Genomic DNA, 22,286 nt, shown 5'->3' with positions numbered 1-22,286 from the left:
TTTTAAGTTTAGTTAGATCAGGGTAATAACAGATGTCATTACATCATGCTGCAATATATTTTAGTATGGGGGATTTTACCTGCTACATACTTCAGTAGGGATAGCTTTCATTAGAAATAAAATGATATTGGTGCAACTGTTTCACAGAAAATCTACCCAATCAAAACTAACATTTAGATCATGATATGTGAAAACAGGACAGCATTGTTTATTCCTTAAAGATTACATATTGCTTATTTATAACATTCTCTTGATAAAATTTTCCAACTGTGAAAAATATGCACACCTAAGAAGAGACATCAAGCTTGAGATCTTTTTATATATTATGAGATGCTAACAGATCTATTAGAGGAAAAAAGTGATGGAAAAATACACCACAGATCTCTACAGAAGGGTTTATTTACAAGATCTGCCAATATAGACTCCTTCTGAATGGATAGTTCCATTAATGTACAGGTGTCAAACTTGATTGCATCACATGATGTATCGTGATGTATCATGAAGTTTTTTGCCTTTCCGGAGCCAGGGGTGTGTAGCTTGTGCGTGACACATCCAGCCTACAGATTGCCAGTTTGACACCCCGTCTTCCTCTTGTCAAGAAAAATATCTGTTAAAAGCAAGATAACATTTGTGAGATATATTTTTTATTTTTTTTAAATGCATGTTTTGGAAAATGGAATATGGAAAAAGATAGTGATGTTACAAAATGGCTTATTTGAGGAAATGTTTGTTTCAAATATTCATAACCAAATAAGATTTAATGGCATCAAAGAATTTTTGTAAAAAAGGGGGGATCTATGGGAAGTTGCTTGTGAAAGATCAATGACTGTACATGTTTGGAAATTAAAATGATTTTTTTTTTTACAGAAACTTAAACAGAAAAAAATTAGAATATAGAGCCATCACCGCAGATTGCAATGTGCAGATTTCTGCTTCTACAGAAATACTCTATTACTGTCCTGCTCTCCCTCTCTTTTAATGTGCTCAGATAGGCATATCTGTTTCTCCACCAAAATAACACACACTGCCCATATCTCTATAACAGACTGCAAATCTAGCTAGCCAGCAGAGTACATTAGACCTTCACACACTTAAGAAAAATTATTTGACGCCTAATCAGGAATTAATCTGACAATTCTCTATAATAATTCTATTGAAACAATAAACCTGATGGTCAATTTAAGTACAGCTGTTGAATGCAATTAACTGCTGATGAGCAAGAAAACCCAAAGCATGCATTTTCTCTGATCATTCTCTGGCCATTATTCTCCTTCCTCTGAGCTAGAGTGAAGATAGCAAGTGTATATCATTATCAAAGATTAACTGATGCTTCATTAAATCCTTGAGAGTCAGCAAATAATGAATCAAAGCTGGCTTAGCTGAACACGAAGCGGAAATCAGTACAGCACTGTGAAAAAGAGTATTGGCGAGAGACAGTTTGGTGTGGTAGCTAAGGTGCTGGCCTAGAAACTAGGAGACTGTAAGTTCTAGTCCCAGTTTAGACATGAAAGCCAGTTGGGTGAACTTGAGCCAGTCACTCTCAGCTCAAGCTGCCTCATGGAGTTGTTGTTGTTGTGGGGAAGAAATGGTACTATGAACGCTGCCTTGAGTGACTTATATAAAATAATAATCATTTAATGCATGGGTGTCAAACTCACAGTGTCACATTGCCACCATGTGACGTTTTCCCATTTGCAAAGTTGGGGTGGGCATAGCCTGCGTTTGACACATCAGGCCTGCGGGCCACCAGTTTGACAACCCTGATCTAATAAATAAATTGGCAGAGCATTCTTTTTGCCATTTGAATTCCCAGATAAGTTTCAAATATAAGGCTCCTTTAAGAAGCTTTGAAAGAACTTAACATTTTCTTCTGAAATATGATGTTTCCCGGCAGAAGCGTACACTAGAGAAAATTATTTCCCTTATTTTGCTGCATACTAAGCTTCAGAATTAATAATCTATTTGTCCACTATTATGCTATGGGTTAAGTCACTTTTCCATTTTAAAATGAAATTTCAGAGAAATAAAGAAATCTTTGCACTTCGAACCTTAAATCAATATACAATTGGACTGACATGATATCTAATTTCATTTCTCTTGAAAGTATATCCGCATAGTGAAGCATTAATCAATGGGACAAGCACTTATAGATTTGCCCCTTATGCATTCCTTCAGACAGAGTCAAGGGCTGCTTTCTTCATGCTATCCTTGGCCAAGCCATTGGGGGATAATGGGAGCTGTAGTACAGAACATCTTGGAGGGTCTCATTAGGGAAGGCTGTAGAAAATGCGATGGTATAAACTTTACATAATGTAATTGTATAGGATCATATATGATTTTAAAAAGTCCCATATCTGATATGTTTTATAAGTATTGAGACCCTATTAATTATAGAATAGAAACAAGTTCTGTAATATTCTTTTTTAAATTCCAGCGTTGTGTTTTACAAATATTAGAACAGGGTCTGCTGGGCATAAATACTAAATAAACATTTTGGATAATATTTGTTAATTCCTCTGACTGAAGAATGAGCACATAATTACCTTCAGTTTTTTTCTTTACTTTTCTTTCTAATAGATGCAAAAGATATTTGAAAAACTTGCAGGTTTCAAAGAAATTCGAGTCTTGGGATTTAGGTAAGTGTTACTACTTTTTGCTTTTAAAGTAACAAGGCAGATGTTATTATTTATTTACTGTACGATGTCCTGCCTGTTCTGTGAGATCTCAAAGTGATGTATGTGAGGATTTCTCCTCATTTTGTTTCTATAGCAATCCTAGGAAGTACTGTGGGCTGAAAAATAGTGAATGGTTCAAAATTCCCAAATAATTCCGTCATTAAATGAACCTCATTAAGTAGAGCCCCTTGCCTACTTCATTACAATTTCTCACTTTCTTTTATTGGAAGAAGTCATAAGGAGTTGTCTGAACTGCCTTTCCTTTTAAACCTTTGAGGAATGTCTGGTATTATTATTGGTAGTAATTTAATTGAAAATATTTCTAAATGAGTTTAAGATTTGCAGATTTTCAGTCTTTTAGATTGAAGAAATTAATAAGGTTCTGGGATCACAAGCTGTTTCAAAAGATGATACAACTACAATTTAACTTAAAAGCTGCATGTTTTTCTTCACCATTGTAGGATTGGTTATATAAGTCATTATTAATAAAACTTTCTTCATTGCCTTCCATTAATACTTGTAGGATATGATACAGCAAGTAATTTGAGGTTGCTAATTTCAAAACTTTGCAAGGATTCAATCCCCAAATTTCTATGAATATAATTCTTAATTTCTAAGGAATAAATAGCTATGATTGACTGGGGGAGAAGGAAAAGACAGGATAGAAATAATTTAGAAAAGAGACTGGTAGCAATATCTTTTAAGTAATATATAATTTAAATGAAAAATGTGTGATTCCAGTGCAGAGGAAGTGTGAAGTGAAGTGAACAGCAGAGGAGAATGATCTGGAAAAATAACATGTCGCCACAACAAGTTTCACTAAACTGACCGTTCCTCAACATCAGGCAGATGCTATCATCTAACATTCATTGGCAGTCACTGATGTTCGTATATCTCAGATGGATCTATCAAGGTTGACATCTTAATTGCCCCTTGCCATTATAGGAAAATGGGGTTTCAGCTAGGACGGGGTGTTAAACACAAGACGTGTGGGCAGGGCCGGATTTAGATGAAAAGAGGCCCTAGGCTATTCCACTTATGGGGCCCTTTCACCTCCCATTTTTAAGTTTGTAAATTACATGAGAGATAATAAAATACATCATTACTGTGATATATATCAATATATTAAATAAAACATGTTGTAATTGGTACTAACCTTTATAAAAAATGTGCCACGGATAATAAATAAAAATAAAAGGCCCCTCTTGATCTTGAGGCCCTAGGCTGAAGCCTAGTTAGCCTATAGGAAAATCCGGCCCTGCGTATGGGCCACATCTGGCCCACGGGGTTCTTAGATCTGGCCCGTAGAGCCACCCTGTAAACAGCGATTGACCAGCCCGCAGTACCTCTGCCAGTGAAAATGGACCTCAGGAGGGCCATGTGGTGCCCACCTGAGCTCCATTTTTGCTGGCAGAGGGTTGCAGAATGCCATCACAGCCAAAAATGGAGCTCGCAGGGGTCATGGGGGGCCCTTCCTGAGCTCCATTTTTGCTTTCAGAGGGTTGCAGGAGGTCATCGCAGCCGAAAATGGAGCTTGGGAGCCCACTTTCACTGGCAGAACATTCAAGCCACCAAAGGTATTCTGACACAAGTGATGTTGAGCTGGCTATGCTCACCCTGACCACACCCATCCTGGCCCCGAAGGTCAAACACAACCCTGATGTAGCCCTCAATGAAATTGAGTTTGACACCCCTGAGCTAGGATCTTCTTAGAGTAAATAAATTTTGCAGCACCTACACAACTATAAACATCATTTTGAGAGTGACACGTATGCCCATCACAAATTTTCCTTCTTAGAGTAAGCAATATTATGCATAGCAAAGAAAAGGGGTAAGAAAAAGTAAGTGGTGGTAATAATAATAATAATAATAATAATAATAATAATAATGATGATGATGATGATGATGATGATGATGATGATGATGATGATGATGAAAAATGAAATGTAATTACACTTATTACACTAAATTCATGTATTATCTCTCTCCATACCTTATATTCTTGCCAAACATTTTTGCTTTCTCTATGTCCACACACACAATTTATATTGCCCTCTCCTTCTTAAACTTCCCACTTCTTTTCATTAAGTTCCTCCAACAACTTTCTCCATCTCCCACTCTTTCTCAATCCAGTCACTCTTCCATCATAGACATTATTTTGCTATTTGCATGCCAAACTCCAATTTGTTTTTTTCTCTTTGCTTCTGTACAATTAAGCCACTTTAGTACAGCTCTTTCCCTCCTTGTCATTCCCTTTTGACCAATTCCTTCATCCTTCATTCATTCATTCTTCACCTGGTCTCTTTTTGGTTCACCACGCACACTTGTTAAGTATCCCATTCCCACATAGATTTATTTTATATTTCTTCTGGCATGTACATTCCTACTTTAATATAATAACATATTTTCACAAAACATTCCATAATACAAATCTTTTTATTTATCTTATACTTTCTTTGAATCAATAAAGAGTACACTTTCTTTCTCACATTTATGTAGTTAGAAGATGTTGCTGCTAACAGTAAAGATGGTACATTATTTAAGCACATCTTGACCCATTTACCACAACTGCATCCAAAGCTGTTTTCTCCCGGGCATGCTCCTACTATTCTATGCAAGTTAGGATTTCCAATTTAGAGACTTTCCTACAAGCCAGAATAGATTTGCCTACATGCTGCTACTTAGGAGGCCTGTGCAACATGCTAGCACAACTTGACACATTATTCCGTCCTTCTAAATAAATAACAAAAGTTGATATATCTTGGTTTTTCTCTTTGTCCAACGATAACTTTACATAAAATTGAGAGTGGTTAAAAATAAGTCTGGAAGAAAAATGGTAATTACTGTAGCTAGATATGAATTCCGTGCCTCATCCAATCACAGTTCAAGACATTAATTTCAGCTTGTTGGCTGCAATTTGGATATAATGTATTAGTTGCTCCCTGCTGATTTTTGCATTCCATTGAAGGTAATAAGTGGTATCACCTTCAGTTGGTTGTCCCTTGCTCCAATTTCTCCCCTTTTCCCCAGTCCCTGAGGGTGAAGTAAGCAATTTGTTATTGTTTCTAGTATTTATATTTGTATGCCTTTGATTTCCACACATACACACATGCATGCATACACACACACACACACACACGTTTTGTTTAAGAGAGATAATAGAATCTTAAATGAATGTCGAAAGATTATTTCCTTTTTAAATTGGAAAAAGCAAAGCCGTTTATCTTCTTTTTCTTTATTTCTGTTCTGACATGTTGTAATTTAGCATTTTTTCCTTCCCAACTCAAATAAGATGTGGTTAAGAAAAAAAAGTGGAAATAACAATGATCCTAAATTCTGGATAAAATAAAATCAAAATCCTAAGTGAGTACAAAGATTAGTGAAGTCATGTTAATATTAGCCCAATAATGTCACAGTGACATGATCCAGTGAAGTCTTTGATTATTGTAATGCTTATTCAAATCTTTAACTAATTTAATAAATGCCTAAAGATGTCTTCATTAGTATTCATTATATTTCTATGGTGTGAGAATGATAAGCTTCTTAAGATTCTGTTAAAAAGAAATCCTGGTCATTTCACCCATGCTAGGTTTTAGCACATCTCTACTGCTCTCTCAGTTATGCTAATTATCTGAAACCCAGTTCCTCACTATTGCAAAGGTGTAACCCTTATCAGGTTCATTACAATACACGGACTGTGCCGGAGGGAGAAGGACAGTAGTGGGTTGCAGGCGGTACGCCCCGGTACGGGTAAACCAGAGCCTCCCCGGAGCACCGGATACCATTCCAGTATGGTGCTCCAGAGGGACCACCCGCCCGCCCGCCCGCGCTCCTTACTGGTCTGTTAAGTCTTCGGCGGTTCCGCACACGTGTACTGCGTGTACAGCGACTGCGCAAAGCTCCGCTGAACGGCTGGAGCATCGCAGAGGCTCATGGAGGTGCTAAGACACACATGCGCAGCACTCGCTGCACGTGTCCATGTGGATGCCGCCCCGCCCATTCAAATGGGATCCGGAACCCACCATTGGGGAAGCAGTATAGCTCCCCTTGTCCCCTTCCTCCATAATCAACTTGTATTTATTAATAAGAACTCAAATGTCGACCTTATTTTACATGTCAGAGTAGTAAAGTTAATATGGGTCAAATTATTTTCCTGCTTTCAAACCGGCCATTACAGCCATGTATTTATTACTCTAATATAGTTCCCAGGATGCAAAACTTCTGAGAAATAGCCCAAGCATTCACCTATGAATATAAAGCAGAATAGAAGGGGAAAATAGCCAGGTATAACATATTTAACAGATTAACAGAGTTGGAATATAAAGTTCTGAGATTTCTCAGTGGTTTCTTCCACAATAAGGCCCTTTACAATATATGACCCTTGTATGATTCTAAAGGCAGTCTGTTATATTCATGAAACTTTCAGGCAAAGAGATTAGATTTTGCAGGTTTTGAGGAATCAAAGTTGTGTTAATTAGCTAGAACAGGAATGTCATTTCACATAGTGCTTCTTTTATCTGGCAGTGACTTGCCTTGTGGATAGGATCTTTGTACAATGTTACTTCAGGGAGTGTTTCATTTAAAAGAGCCATTTAACGGAGGTCCCCCAATCCTTAAAATAAGCATTTTAATAATTCAATTGTTTTATTTGGGAAATCCTGGGACACTTATTGTTATAATTCATTTTAATTTAATATAATTTATCCTCATCTTCTCATCTTTCTCACCTTTTATCTTTCCTTTTATCTTCTCCTGTTAGTATATTATGATTCATCAATAGTTGTTGTATCCTATGATTTAGGATCTATGACTTATAGCTTTGTTGTTTGCATGTAAAGCTCATGTACTGGAGACAAATTCCTTGTGTGTCCAATCACTCTTGGCCAATAAAGAATTCTATTCTATTCTATTCTATTCTGAACCAAACTGCACCTTTGCCCATCAGCCCTCAAATATACCAAGCTAAACAAGTTAGTACTGTAATTTTATTTTGGATTTTAAAATTTCAAACTAGAAAGAAAAACAAATTCAACAACACATTGGTAGCGTAATATGGATTATCTAGTAAAGAAACAAATTAACAAAATAATTTCAGTTTTAAAAGCTGGTTTTCAAATATGCAATAAACTAGATATTTGCATTCTTTGCCCCGAAGCAGAATCTGAGAGAGCAGAAACAATGAGTAAAGCGATTTCCCTTCTTTTCTTTGTCATATGGGAAACAATAGAGGTATCGAACTTCTTATATTGTAGTTTTGATATTCAGTATTTTATTCTGTACCAACATTCTGATTATACTTTAACTTGAAACTGAGTAGCTGAGTGTCTACAGGACACTGCTTATAGAAATAGCAGACACAAGAGGATTAAAGATATTGTAGTATATTGTTTCTACATACTGTATTGTTTCTAGGTGAAAATAAATCTTAACGGCCTCTATCGCAAAATTAATACGTAAATACAGGCAGTCCTTGACTTACAACGGTTCATACAAAGTTACAACAGCCCTGAACAAAGTGAGTTAAGACCATTTTTTACACTTAAAGTCTTTGTAGCATCCCCATGGTCACATGATCAAAATCCAGACGCCTGACAACTGACTCATATTTATAACGGTTGCAGTATCCCGGTGTCCTGTAATCACCTTTTGCGGCCTTCTGACAAGCAAAGTCAATGGGTAGCCAAATTCAATTAACAACCATGTCACTAAGTGAACAACTACAGTGATTCACTTTACAACAGTGGCAGGAAAGGTTGTAAAATGGGGCAAGATTCATGTTAGATACTTGCTCTAACTACAGTGGTTTCCACCAAGGTCCTCTGTTCTGGCTGGAACAGAGGCTTAATCCTATTGATCGAAGCTCCCTATAAAAGGGCTGCTGTCAGACTCAACCTTCGCTGGATTGTTCTCACTTGTTGTACTTAATAAAGAGCTGTTGTTACCGTTAAGCCTGTGTGTGCCTATCCATTGCCCAATCTAACAATTTACTTAGCTCACTTGAAAGATTCTTGCTTTGCAAAATACATTTGGGCTCTGTTGTGGTCATAAGTCAAGGACTATCTGTATAAGGAAAATGTTAATTAAGAATTGCTGTGTTAAGGTTACGTATTTCCTATAGTTGCTAGAAATTGAGTCCTAGAATGCTGATAGCTATATATATATAAAGAAAGGAGGGGAATCTGTCTTTTGGAAACTTCTTAGCGGGAGTGCCCACAGAGGAATCAGAAAATTCAAAAGGATGTCTCTGACAGCACCTTCAAAGCCCTAACCTTTTCACATGCGTTGTATGTGCAACACGTATGGCACAATCACAGACATCATCTTGATTTTTTTGACAACATCCCCCAAACACCCTTGCCTTTTACACACATCCTTTGTTAGCAGAAAGAAAGGTTTTCTGGAAGAGCATCGGAAAATGTTGTGTAAATGATGACTCAGGGGAGAAGGATTAAGGAGGCGGGGGGGGGGGGGTTGAATCTAAAGAAGTTACAACCTTTTGCTACCAGAATGGAAAGAGTAATGGCAATGAATTAAACAACTGCAATGATAGCAATTCCGGTTTTTCCTCTCATCATCATCATTTCAATGTGAAAAAATGCAGATCATAGTGTAAACAAGAGGTACATGCCCGCACGGTTTAATGGTTTGACTATTTTTTTTGTTCTTTTTCCTTTTGAATGCTTCCATCTGTCCTGTCGTATGCTGATCTGAAGACAGAAGAAGGAAAAAGATGGGTAACTTTCCTGCAGGTTTTTTTAATAGGTGATATATAATAAGTTATAGCAGTAATATTAAATAAGTCGACTTCTTTTCTTTCAAATACAGAAGGAAATATTTTCTTTAAATGGCACTGTACAGTCTAGGCAAATTAAAACCAGGTAGATAGCAAAAGTCACGGCTAACTCCAAGACCTACTAAATAATGGGTTCAGTGCAGTGGTGGGTTTCAATTTTTTTAGAACCTCTTCTGTAGGTGTGGCCTGCTTTGTGGGAGTGGCTTGCCGGCCATGTGACTGAGTGGGAGTGGCTTGCCATCCATGTGACTGAGTGGGAGTGGCTTGGTAGTCATGTGACTGGGTGGGCATGGCCAACTTGTAAAATGTGGTGAAACTCACTTAACAACACTCTTGCTTAGCAATCAAAAAGTTGGCTCAGAAACTCTGGCATTTGAAGCATGCAAGTCTTAAGGTTGTCAAGTTACAACCTTGACCCTTGCACCCCTAATCCTTTAGAAAAAAACTGCAGGGGTGTTCAAACTTGACACCTTTAAGACTTGTGGACTTCAACTCCCAGAATTCCTCCTCCAGTCATGTTGGCTCAGGAACTCTGGCATTGAAGTATGCAAGTCTTAAAACTGTCAAGTTACAAGACCCTTGCACCCCTAATCCTTTAGAAAAAAACCCATGGATGTTCAAACTTGACAGCTTTAAGACTTTAAAGTTTAGATAGGACTCTTAGAGGTAGGTGGGGCGATTGGTGAGCCAGCCAATCAGTGAGCGGCAGGCAGGGAAAGCGTGGTGTGGACGGGCAGGGGGAGGGAGCTGGAACCGGTTCTAAAAGGCACGGTAAATTTGTGGAACCTCTTCTATAGAAGAGTTAGAACTGGCAGGAACCCACCCCTGGTTCAGTGGAATATGAGTAAGCATTTGGGAATCAAAGCAGAACTCCATATTCCCACATTCCTATGTAATTGGCAACAGGCCTTAACCAGGGTGTACTTTTCCTTTCCTCAAATGCTTGACTTATTGTTGCCTGTATTTCTAGGGATCCTCAAAGCTGTCCTCTTAGGAATCTGGACTTCAGAATTCTCCCATCAGCTCTATGAATGCTGAGAATGTTGAGAATTGAAGCTCACGCAGCTGGAGGAGCCAGCTTGAGGATATTTTGTTAAAGGCTTTGCTAGACCAAGGCCTAATATTATATGATTTGTTGCTGCTTTGTTCAGCAATCAATGGCTATTAAAAAAAAAAGTTAAACTCCATGTGCAAAACAAGATCAGGTCCCAATTTTGCCCTTTTTTTTTCCTTCAGGCTGAAGGAAAAGTAGGTAGATATGGGGGGGGGGGGGGTGCCAAGCCTTAGGCTTTGTTCATATTTATTGAATCCTACTGAAACAACCTGAATCGTTTCCTTTCCTCTTGAGATAGCCATCACTCAGAAATCATAACCTTCACGTTCTTTTCAGAACAAGAACACAATAAATACATTTATATATCTCCTTGGGAAAACACTGTGTAAAAAGAAAACTGCTTCCTGGGCTCCTTTTATAAAACTTTGAAATATTGCTGGAAGGTCCGTTCTCATTTGACTCACAGAATGAAATTGTCCAAGTTGTAGAATTTTTTTTCTTAGATCTCATGGGGCCTCCTCAGTTACTATTGAATTTTTAGTCAAGCTTTTTTTTTTTTTGAAGGCTTTGTGCTTCAGGGTTTCAAGTATTTTTGCAATGGAAAGTAAAATACATGCCACTTTCCAGGGCCTCCTTTGCCTTTCCAAGATTTGCCACTGCAGACGACTCTAAAAAAAAAAAAGTAGTTCAAAAGTACTATTTTTTTCTTTGCTGTTTTAGAAGAATGTAATTCGTACTAAAATAATTGCCTGGTAGAATTGTCGTTCTGGCACGAGGACACTCATAATATATTAATAAAGCAGATGTGGAAATCCCTAATTCTTAAAATAAAGAGTCTTTCGGAAATGTATACAGTATCATACCTAGTTCTCGTGAGCTGGGTGAGATTTTTAATAGCAAGGAAAACACAGAGTTTATCATTATTTCTTATTATTTATTTATTTTATCATTATTATTTAATAAAGACTAAATAGTTTATTTACTATTTATTATTACTGACATTTCCTTATTTTTATTTGTTTGTTTGTTTACATCCTACATTTATTATTTTTGTAAATAAGTCAAGGTAGCGAACATAGCTAATATTCCTTCCTCCCCCTATTTTCAGCACAACCAACCCTGAGAAAAATGAAGGGCCCAAAGTCACCCAAAGTCACAAGTTTTCATGCTAAAGCCCGGGCTAGAACTCACCGCATCTTTATCGCAACATCAAAATGGCTCTAATGTAAATCCCAATACAGAACAAGTATCCTACTGATCTGTCCCTTCCTTCTTTTCTACTCATGAACTGCTGCACAAATAGGACAGAACCGCAGCCATTTACATTTTACCGTCCTGCTCTCAAGGGTTTATTTTATTAGCATTCCCCACTCATTAGTGCTATGTTTAATTCGGCAATACAAAATCCCTTCGCCCTAATAGTGGATGAAGGAAAATCTCTGTGTTTGCTGGAACTATACACCAAACCATCGGAGCATCCAGAATTCCTTATGGCACCTGTGTCCTTTTTAACCAGGTAAATAAGCACTTTGTGCACTTGACAGAGGTAAAAAAAAAGGAACATTCCATTCCTAAAGGGCTAGTATTATTTCAGTGGTCTCTGAGCCCTTCTAGATGCCCACCGAATCCCAGCCCAGCTGCTCTGCATCAGTCTCAGAAGCCAAACATCTTGGATCATTGACAAGCCTGGGAGGTTTGGGAATTCATAGTTGTGAATAAAACTATTTTACCGTCCAAATGACTTTTCTTTACAAGAATGATACCAATAGCAATAGACTTAGATTATATATCACTTCATAGTGCTTTACAGCACTAGCGTAACAGTTTACAATGTCAGCATATTGCCCCTCCCCCTCTTTATTTTACTGACCTCGGAAGTACGGAAGGCTGCGTCAACCTTGAGCTGGTAAGAATCAAACTACTGGCAGTCGGCAGAATTAGCCTGCAACATTGCATTGTAACCACCACACCACCACGGCTCTTGATATCTGAGTAATGGCTAGCTTAAGTGCAGGCTGAGAGAATTTTACTCATATGCCTCAAGAGGGGTATGATCTGAAAAATTACTTGTTTTCTTTATTTTATACATTTTAAATTGTATTTCTGTGTAAGTGAAATGCACGTTCATCTTGCTGAAATACTAGTAGGTCTTTCAATAATATAGCCGAAGCATCCATGGGTGGAGTGGTGGTCCAAAATATCAAAATGGCCATCACAACCATGTGATTGAAGCCTGCCCCTTTTTATTTCTGTGGCCATGTCACATAAAAGATCTCAAATCTTCAATCACATGATTGTGTCCATGACCGTGACTTTATTTAACCTTTCCCCCCCAGAGGCGGGTTGCTCCCAGTTGGGCCCAGTTCAGTCGAACCAGTAGTGGCATTTTTGTCTGGGTCACAGAACCGGCAGAGACACAGGCTTGCCACGCCCCAAAATCGGTTCCCTCACTGCCGTTGATGTCGCCACCATGTTGTTTTGTAGTGACTGCGCGTGCCGAGTGTCCCCCTCCCCCCATAGACCACCCAAGTAATGTCAAGTTGATATTTTAAACTGATATGAAGTATATTACAAAGTGAATTGATAGTCAATGGCATTTTTCTTATGCCCATTTCCATAAGTTCTGTAATGAAATTTAAAGCAGAAATTAGCTGGAAGATATTACTTGTTGGCCATAATTCAGCATACTAGCAAAATTAATTAATCCCCAAATAATATACCATGTCCCACCTCCTCCCACATCAACAAACCAATATTATTTTCTTCTTCCTACTCCACAGAACAAGCAGCACTGTGGCACAATATATTGTCAACTTTGAAAGAGATGGTTCAGAATTACCTGCAGATGGTACTGACATCAAAAATATTGAAAGCGAGAAGAGCCCTCTTGGTGAAGAGAAGGAAACACCTACATTTGTACCGAAACTAGCAGACCTTCAGCAGATGGTTGCCATGCTCCTACAAGAAGATAAATCATTATTCGTGGACTTTGAAACACTCCAGTTTAAGGATGGTCAGTAAGTTACAAATGCTTACTGCAAATTAATGAATTAATTAACATTACCCTGACCTCCTCAAAGTAATTGGATAGTCCCCTGCCTTACAGATGCTTTGTATTTTCTTCCTCAGAAAAATGGGGAGATATCAGGAAGTTGTGGGCTGCTTTTCTGTGATATATCATAATTGATAATTAGCTCCCTTCCTGTCTTTTTCTGAATCATTCCATCTCACTATTTTGCATGTATTCTGATTTTGAGGACAAGCTTTGTTCCCCTCCTCCCCAGACAAGTCTAAGGGATTTTAGTTACTGAATATTGTTCCTTCTTCTTCTTGTTCTCCTCCATTAGGCTGACTTATAATTAATTTATTAAGAAGCCTATTTTAGTGGGTAATAAAAAGAAAAGAGTGGCAGATTAGAAATAAAAATATGTCAGCAAGATGATCGCATTTGCTTGACTTGTTATGAGACATGAAATCCTTTTATCTCTTACTCTCCGTGTAGTGCTCTTTCCCCCAGCTAGTTAATTTTATAAGAATTCTACATAGTTACAGTCTTTTTGTGGTGCCTACAAAAGAGTTGGTATGGGCCACAAGGCGTATATCTCCGATACCAAGCTGGCCTTTCTGTTTGTAGCTCAGAGGGAGGGGAAGGAAATACAAGGAACCAGCTCTTTCTAAATTATGCAGGCCTTAAAAGGTCAAATTCCACATTCTGAATTAGGCTTGGAAGCAAATTCAGAAGCACAGAAGCCAAACCAAGCCTGAGATTATATGGTTCCCAGCCTCCTCTTGCCAAAGGTTGAATTCTGTATTTGCGTTAGTGGAAGCTTCTGATGACCTTCAGAACCAGCCCAAGATAAAGTGCATTTCAGTCATTGAAGCAGGAGATTATTGAGTAAGGCCAAAACCTTATCTGAAATGGGATGCAGGGAGTTCACCAGCCTTTAATGTAAAAGGCAGTCTTTGTGTCTGCTGTTGATAGAAAATGCCATAAGACAGCAGGGTCAAAAACCCAAGTCTGCCTCAATGGTTTTCATGCGGTAGTTAATTTTCAGATAACAAAAGTATTTAGTATAAATGCTAGTGTAGAACAGATTTGAGATGTTTATTTTAATTGCTAAGCATTTAGTAGCATTAGTGGTATTCAGCTGGATGGAATGTATATTAAAATACAAATAGGAAGCAGATCCAGGAAGCAGTTGCCAATGATTGACAAAATTTAATTTATATAATTTTAATACATAAAGTGTTTGATGATACAGCAAAATAAACTGATGCACGAAACAGCTTTATTGAGTGACCAAGTCTGCTATATAGTAACTAATTACAAAAGGCAGGAATATTTTGTCTACTGCTGCCATATAGCTTCATTTCAAAAATTAATTATATTTTGCATCATTTGTTGCCTACCGGACAAAGAACTAATCATTCTGCTATCATTCAAAAATTCTATATTTCCATTTATTGAGATCCTAAAATTTTTATTCACCCCTTTGTTGTTCCCTGATCCTGTTTTTTGTAGGAAATTAAAGTCTTCCTAGACCAGACATACAAAGAATAGGACTGAAAGAAGAAATTGCTAGAAATACAGCAACATGTGTTCCTTGTGCCTTCTATTAATACAACTTCTGATCTGTTAATGAGTCAGCTCTATTATGAACTGCTCTGAGTGTAACAGATAAGGCAGAGCAATAAAGTAGTTGGAATTTACTATTTAAAACTGAGCTGAAAGTTCTCAAAAATTGTGTTTTCTGAGTTTTTTTCTGAGTTTTGCCTTCCTTTCCAACTAGTAGGAACATCCCTTTGCAGGACATTTGGCCAAATATTCTCCATCTCTGTTTTTATGATGCCATTAATATTCTCTGCGCAATGCTTTAGTACAAGGGAAGACCTAGATCCCTTTGGAAGAGATGAGTTGTTGCTGGTCCTTTCCCTTTTTAATTGCTTTAGCATAAACTTTAAAAAGTAATTAAAGGATAAGGCAAGCCTTATTCTTTAAGTAAAAGTAGCTTCATAGTACAGCTGCTGACGTCTCTCTGGAATATCCTATTGCACTCTCGGCTATACGTCTACGGAATGCTAAGTAGTTACAGTATATAAAGAAGAAGAAGCAAACGGCACAGTTGCCAAGAATCAGGCAAATAATGCTGATCTCCCACTTCTATATTTTTTGAAACAGCATAGGAGGATGCTTAGGTTGCCATCTAAATAGAAATGTCCATTTTGAATGCAAGAAACCGGAGTATGAATATGTGTATGTCTTATAGATTGAGCCTAGTTGACAGCTACGTCTAGATGAAGTTGCATTCAGAAGCAAACTGAAATTGTTTTGATACGTACATAATGTCCCACTGAGATAAGATCTTTAACAGTAATTTCCTGCTAGGCAATCTAAAACCTTCCTTTGCAGCCATTGTTTTCACTATCCTCTCAATGCAATGGACACTCTGGGTTTACCATACAATGTCTAGTAACTGTCCTTATCATCTCCTCCTCCTTCTAGGCAGCATCTAGGAAGCTGGAGGGGAGATTGTCAAGAGAAAATAGTTGTGGAATCTGCAGTTGAAGTGGGGGGGGAGGAGTTACGAGACAGATTAGCTTGTAATCACTGAAGGGAAGAAGTGGCAGAAAGTAGATGCTTTCCTAAGCCGAAGTGTTTATTTAGTTGCTCTGTAGTGAGTGGAGTTAGTCTGGCAAGATTCTTGTAAATAGGCGAGCAGCAATAAAATACCACTCTGATCAACTCCCAGTGTTGTTCTGGGTCTTTGTGCCTGACATCGACCTCACCATTTCAGCTGCAGTGGCGAGGTGGATGTCATCATAGAAATAGCTGGGGCTCTGAGCCCCTTCTAACTGTTCATATCAGAATCATAGTAGAGGAGAAACCCAAGGAATGGCTTTTGAGGGGAGAAGGGGTCTTGAAGGTATTCCTGCCTGCATTTCCTCTGTAGCAGTAATCCAAATTGGTTGACTTATCATCAGCAGGTAATCAGTTCAGCTTTCCAAGATAGTCAGAAGTCCCAATATGTCATAGTGGAATGCATGGACATTGATAGCTCAGACCAGAACCTTTAACATGTTTTGGTTACACAGATTAAGAAGCATCTCCTTACAGATTCAGCTGATACTAACAAGGGGACGGGACAGCAGTTTTACTGCTATGTTCTGTTTATAACACAGAATTCTATGTAGTAATTGACATGCTTTTGACAGGTAAATTTGACCCAAGAATGACCATTTCCTTTGTCTCATTTTGCAGAAATCATCAGGCCACCTAGTGATATAAATAATGATATGCAGCCAATGGTAACAGATGTTCTGGCCAGAGCTGAGCTGGTAAGTAACATTTATTGTCTTTGTTCCACAACAAAATTTTAACGGTAAATAAGATTAGCATCCCTTTAATCCTCAATTCAGCACAGACATACATACAGGGCAGCTAAGAAAAGTCATTGGCAGGGATTTGTCTGCCATTCATCATAGGCAGCCTAAGAACCAGCCTAAGAACATGCACCAGTCATTTTTCTTAATGTAGATTTAGCCCAGAGCTGAAGGACAGAAGAATGGATTTAGGTAGATTTAGACATCTACTAAAATCTGGTATCAAAAAAATGATTTTGGGGTTTTGAGGAGGATGAACACAATAGAAGAGAAGAGCATCAACTAGGGTGATGGTGCGATAATAAAAGAAGAGGTGATCCAAGGCCACCATCTGAAGGTCTGACAGCCTTGGGTTTAGTTGTCAAGGTTGGAAGGGGAGGAGATACGATATGGTTCTTTCACTGCTAGGTCTCCAATACCTTAGAACCAATCCATTCAATAGGTGCTCTGAAAGTACAATTTGAAAGAGTCTTCCTTTGCCAAAAAAGTAATGGTGGTGAAAAACTCCAGCTAGGGATTTCAAGTGAAAGGTCATAGGTGCAGCAGTCTAAAATGGCCAAGAGTAGCCAGACCAATTCCTGCTTTAGCAATCAAAACTCTACAGTTGTATCTTTGGGAAGTATTATGTTGGGACAAGAAGGAGGAAATCAATGAAAGGGAAGCTGCTAAACTTTAAGCTATCTCAGCTATTGGCTAGAGATAGGATGACCAGACTATCATGAGATGTGATATTTAACCATGCTTTTAAAAGGCTGCCTTCTTGTCCCATAGTTAAAAGCTCTTGCTTGAATTCCAAGAATTTCCAAGATTTGCTGCTTATAACAGCAAATCAAGATAGATGAATAATCCTTTAGAAATACTTATGGATAGACTGATGGGCTGATATTTATCTTTTAGGAAAGTAAACATTGTAGCATATAATTAAAGTAGAAATAAAACCTACTTTATTTGGGCCACAATAAAGTATAAATGAATATTGCCACTATTTTTCTCCTCTTTTTTTTATAGACTTCTGAAATGCCTTTCATTTATGCAAATATAGTAACAGTGACAAAAACCTTCAGTGAAGTAGATTACCCAGGCTCCACCATGTCTTCTACTGTCTTGGATACCACAGGGATTCTCTTTCCTTCAACTTTTAAAGAAATCACCACTCAGAAGATTGAAGAAGAAACAACAAAATATACAATTTCCAGCATCCCCTCTGAGCAAAGTAAGTTGTTAGATCTGAGTAACAGATCCCTTTCTCTTAACCTGTACCAGCAGAAATTAGAAAATGGGTACTCTCTTAAGTGACCACTTACTTATGTGAAAATGTCTTCTATTTCAGCCACTTCAGCCACTGTAAATTATTGATTATCACATTCAGAATTTATATGTTATACTAATATTTATTTCTGAAATAATTTGGAAGAAATTTTAGTTTGAGGAGCTCACTTCCATTTCATGTTTTGAATGTTTTAGACTGGCAATAGTTCTTCCACCATGCAATTACTTCAGAAACAATTCACAGAAAGAACTCTTTTTCCTTCTCATTTTTCTTAAGTATGTCCAATTTTGTTTCTGTTCAGTTCAATTATGTTATTCAAGGATCAGAAATAAATAAGGATAAAATGACATTTAAATGATAACAATTGCCTAAAGAGACCCTCTTATGAAGCCAAGGTCAGTCCCAAACAATATTTAATTTCATCTTTGAATATTATTTTAAACAATGGAGATTCCTAATCCCGACTTTAAAACAGTTACTTTAAAACAGTTAGCTTAAATACTATTATTCAGAATGATGAGAATATGGCGGAAGAAGAGGGAAATAAGAAAAATATGAGATACCTTAAAATAAAGAAAAAACAGTAATTTCTTGGCAAATATTCTTCCTAATTGAATGAGTATGGAGAAGACTCTGCCATTTTTGATTGACTAAAATGAAGATGTATTTTTTAAAAATTACAAATATTCTCATTTTAATAAATTTTGCTACTGATTCATGAGAATTTATTTCCATTCATTTCTCAACAGGATTAGCTAATGTTTAAACACATTCTTTTGGAATAATTCTCTTAAAATAAACATTTGATTTTGGTTTAGTTAATGTTTGTCATTGTCGTTACAGAAATGATACATAATTTTTTTTATTAATCTCTGCAAATGTATTTGTTTTTCTAAGATATAGCTGCCTTGTGAACAGCTTCTTCCCCTGATATCAGGATGACCCCATCCCTTTTAATCTTCTGGAAAAGCTTCAAGATATGGTTTTTCCCTAAAACACTGGAGCCAGGCTGTCAGTAGAACCTGTCCTGTACAGAAATTTGATAATGAGATAGATTTATTGAGGGGGTTTTCCAACATTTCTAATTTATTTTTATGATAACCTACGCCGGGTTGCATGTTGTGTTTTTTGTCATGAGCCACGTAAAATCACAAGGATGAAAAGGGTATTTAAATAAATTCTATGAATGAATGAATGCATGCATGCATGAATGAATGAATGAATGAATGAATGAACAAACGAACAAACGAATGAACAAACGAACAGATGAATGAATGAATGAATCTCTGTGTGAAGGAATATACCTGGTAACGCTGCTAAGAAACAAAACATACAAATAAGAGCTTTTGCTTCCGTATAGGAATTACACCCCTCCATAATCTCCAAAATATACACTGTGCATATTTAGAACTTTGCATTGGAAATTTAAATGCTTGTGCTTTCTGTGGAATGCCTATCTAGTCAATTCATATGTTTGGCACATTCCAAACATCTAGAGAGACTGATATTGACTTCCGGAAATCAATAACAGTTTTGAGTTGTAAGGACTCTTGACATATAATCACCCTGGCCAGTGGCAGTAATTTCAGAGAAATTGAAAGTGCATCAAGATGTGTCATTGATTCCTCCTCTGATTACAAATTGTGCAATTGACTCTTGACGTGTCCATGATGAGAACAATGTCAGTTGTTTACTGGGCAGAGAGTTTCCCATTCTGTGAATATGCTGGCTTCACATGTCAAGAGCATACAACACACATCAGCCTACCAGCAATAACATAGACAGTGATGTAGTATTTCTGTTTGGAAATTTGTTTTGGAAGAAAGTGTGGGTCTGAATATCTAATCCTAAATAATCTGAAGGTATTTTTTTTTAATATTTTGGATGTACAAGGTATGGCAGTAAGAAAAGATCAATTTGCATACTCTTTCATAAATTTTCATAGATTCTCTTTGATCACAAGTTGATAATCACTGTTAATGTTTCTATCACAAATATTGTTTACTGCCTGCAAATATTGTTTCTTGCTACAGATGTGTTAAAAATGTCATGAAGTCAGTACACAGAAGATTTAAAAAATAAGTCCACCTATGACTTTCTTTTGATTAATATTTTATATTTTGATGATATGAAACATGATATTAGACTAATGCATATCGTCTCTCTCTATATGTACTGAATTTGGTTTAACATGCACTTATGAGGGACTTTTAAAATTGGTGCTCTATTCCAGGATTTCTCCTGGAAGTTTTGAAATTCACCTTGATTTTTTCCAACAAAACCATTTTTATGGTAATTACATTTAGATTTTCAATCCTAGGAATGTTCCAAACTAATCTTCAATGTATAGAAAGATTTTTTAAAAAATATAATCAGAATTGCACAAGATTCTACCTTCAACCAGATACTCTTTAAAATTTCTTCCATAAATTTAATATATTAAAATGTACTCCTGAGGGTAGAACAAGAAGCAATGGGTGGAAACTAATCAAGGAGAGAAGCAACTTAGAACTGAGGAGAAATTTCCTGACAGTTAGAACAATTAATCAGTGGAACAGCTTGCCTCCAGAAGTTGTGAATGCCCCAACACTGGAAGTTTTAAAGAAGATGTTGGATAACCATTTGTCTGAAGTTGTGTAGGATTTTCTGCCTAGGCAGGGGGTTGGACTAGAAGACCCCCAAGGTCCCTTCCAACTCTGTTGTTCTATTGTCTACTCAAGCCAGTTAGAATGTGCCATGGCTAATGGTCCTGTATACATCGAAAGGAACACAGATAAACATTAGGGAAAACAACTATTGCAATCAAATCAGCTTGGTTAATGCTTTTTTTTAAAAAAAATCTTTGCTAGCTTTGTTCTTTGTTTTTTTTAGGAATCTTGATTTATTCTTCCATGTCTCTTCTGCATGTGTTAGTTTTTGTAAACCTTATACTACAGAGTCTAAATTTCTGGGTATTAAATTTGCTAATCAAAGGCTTGGTCATTACTATCCAATCTATCACATAACCCAGTGACCACAACAGCAGAAATACATGTTTTAAATTTCCCTTTTAAGCTTTAATATGGAGTGTTACTTCTTCCATTACAGATAAACAATATCGTTAAATATTGACCTCCTAAAATGTAATTTAAAAAAGCTACCAAATTCTATCCTCACTCACAAATATACATGTACTCTCAATATGTCAAAAGCCTTGGAGGTAAATGCCTCTATTTCCTCTGAGGACAAATAGCTTGTGCTACAAAATGACTTCTCTAGCAGCTACTCAGATTTGCATTGGCAATGTGCATAATTTTAAAGTCAATGATGTACAAGCTATACTTTTAAGTTTTGGTTTATTAAAAAGTATTCACAGAACATCGAATTTCCACTTCAGTATATATTTCTCTGTTGCTCAGTTCTAAGTTGTCTTAGCTCTCTTTGACCTCTGTGCAGCTAAGCTTTTAGAAGTGACGTGAGTGGGTCAGAGCCATGCCACACAGTGTGTTCATCTTTCCCTTCAAAGAATCCAAAGGACATTGAAAACCATACAGCAAAATGTTACGATTTTTTTAAATCTCGCCCTCTACGCTGATACCTAAGGACAGATTTGTACTCTTTGCTTGGCCCAGCACTCCTGCTGGCCACCCACCACTTCCTGCGTGCTATTCCCTTACTGCAAAGGGAACAGTTTAATGGATGTGTATTTATGCATAACTATCCAGTTGTGCATAAATCTCATATGTAAAATACAGCTGGGGGAAACCTGATCAATCTGAAGGTTAATGGAAGCTAAAGGAGAAGGCTGCCAAAAAATCGCTTTTCAGGAGTTATTTTGTTTTGTGTTTCAAAAACGTTTCATAGTGGTACTGGTGGACAGTTCTCTTCAGTTAAATGTCTATGGAGATTCTCAGTCATCCAGGTCATGGTTGTCCCAAAGGTGCTTTTTCAAGAGGCAACTGAACTTTCTGGTTTTTCCTTGAAGAAGTTTCATTTCTCATCCAAGAAGCAAAACATCTTCAGAGTAAAACCAGAAACTCCCGTTGCCTCTTGAAAAAGAACTTTAGCTATTAACTTCTGAAAGAGGTTTCTGGTCAAGAACATGGCAGGGAAGAGAACGTAATCCGCTTTTCT

At 37.2% G+C, this 22,286-nt stretch overlaps 1 protein-coding gene across 1 annotated transcript in view; it reads left to right on the top strand.

Annotated features, from left to right (window-relative positions):
- IMPG1 (interphotoreceptor matrix proteoglycan 1) overlaps positions 1–22,286 on the top strand; it is a gene marked incomplete at its 5' end in the record, with an annotated part of 70,654 nt that overhangs the window by 31,238 nt on the left and 17,130 nt on the right. Inside the window, 5 exons of the mRNA XM_081943888.1 lie at positions 2,578–2,636; positions 9,389–9,409; positions 13,303–13,535; positions 16,782–16,858; positions 17,912–18,116. Coding sequence (XP_081800014.1) covers positions 2,578–2,636; positions 9,389–9,409; positions 13,303–13,535; positions 16,782–16,858; positions 17,912–18,116 — 595 coding nt within the window. The remainder of the gene's footprint in view (positions 1–2,577; positions 2,637–9,388; positions 9,410–13,302; positions 13,536–16,781; positions 16,859–17,911; positions 18,117–22,286) is intronic.

Source organism: Natrix helvetica, assembly GCF_964273705.1.
Source record: "Natrix helvetica genome assembly, chromosome: 2".
Classification (NCBI taxonomy): domain Eukaryota; kingdom Metazoa; phylum Chordata; class Lepidosauria; order Squamata; family Natricidae; genus Natrix; species Natrix helvetica.
This window is presented reverse-complemented; position numbering and strand designations above follow the sequence as displayed.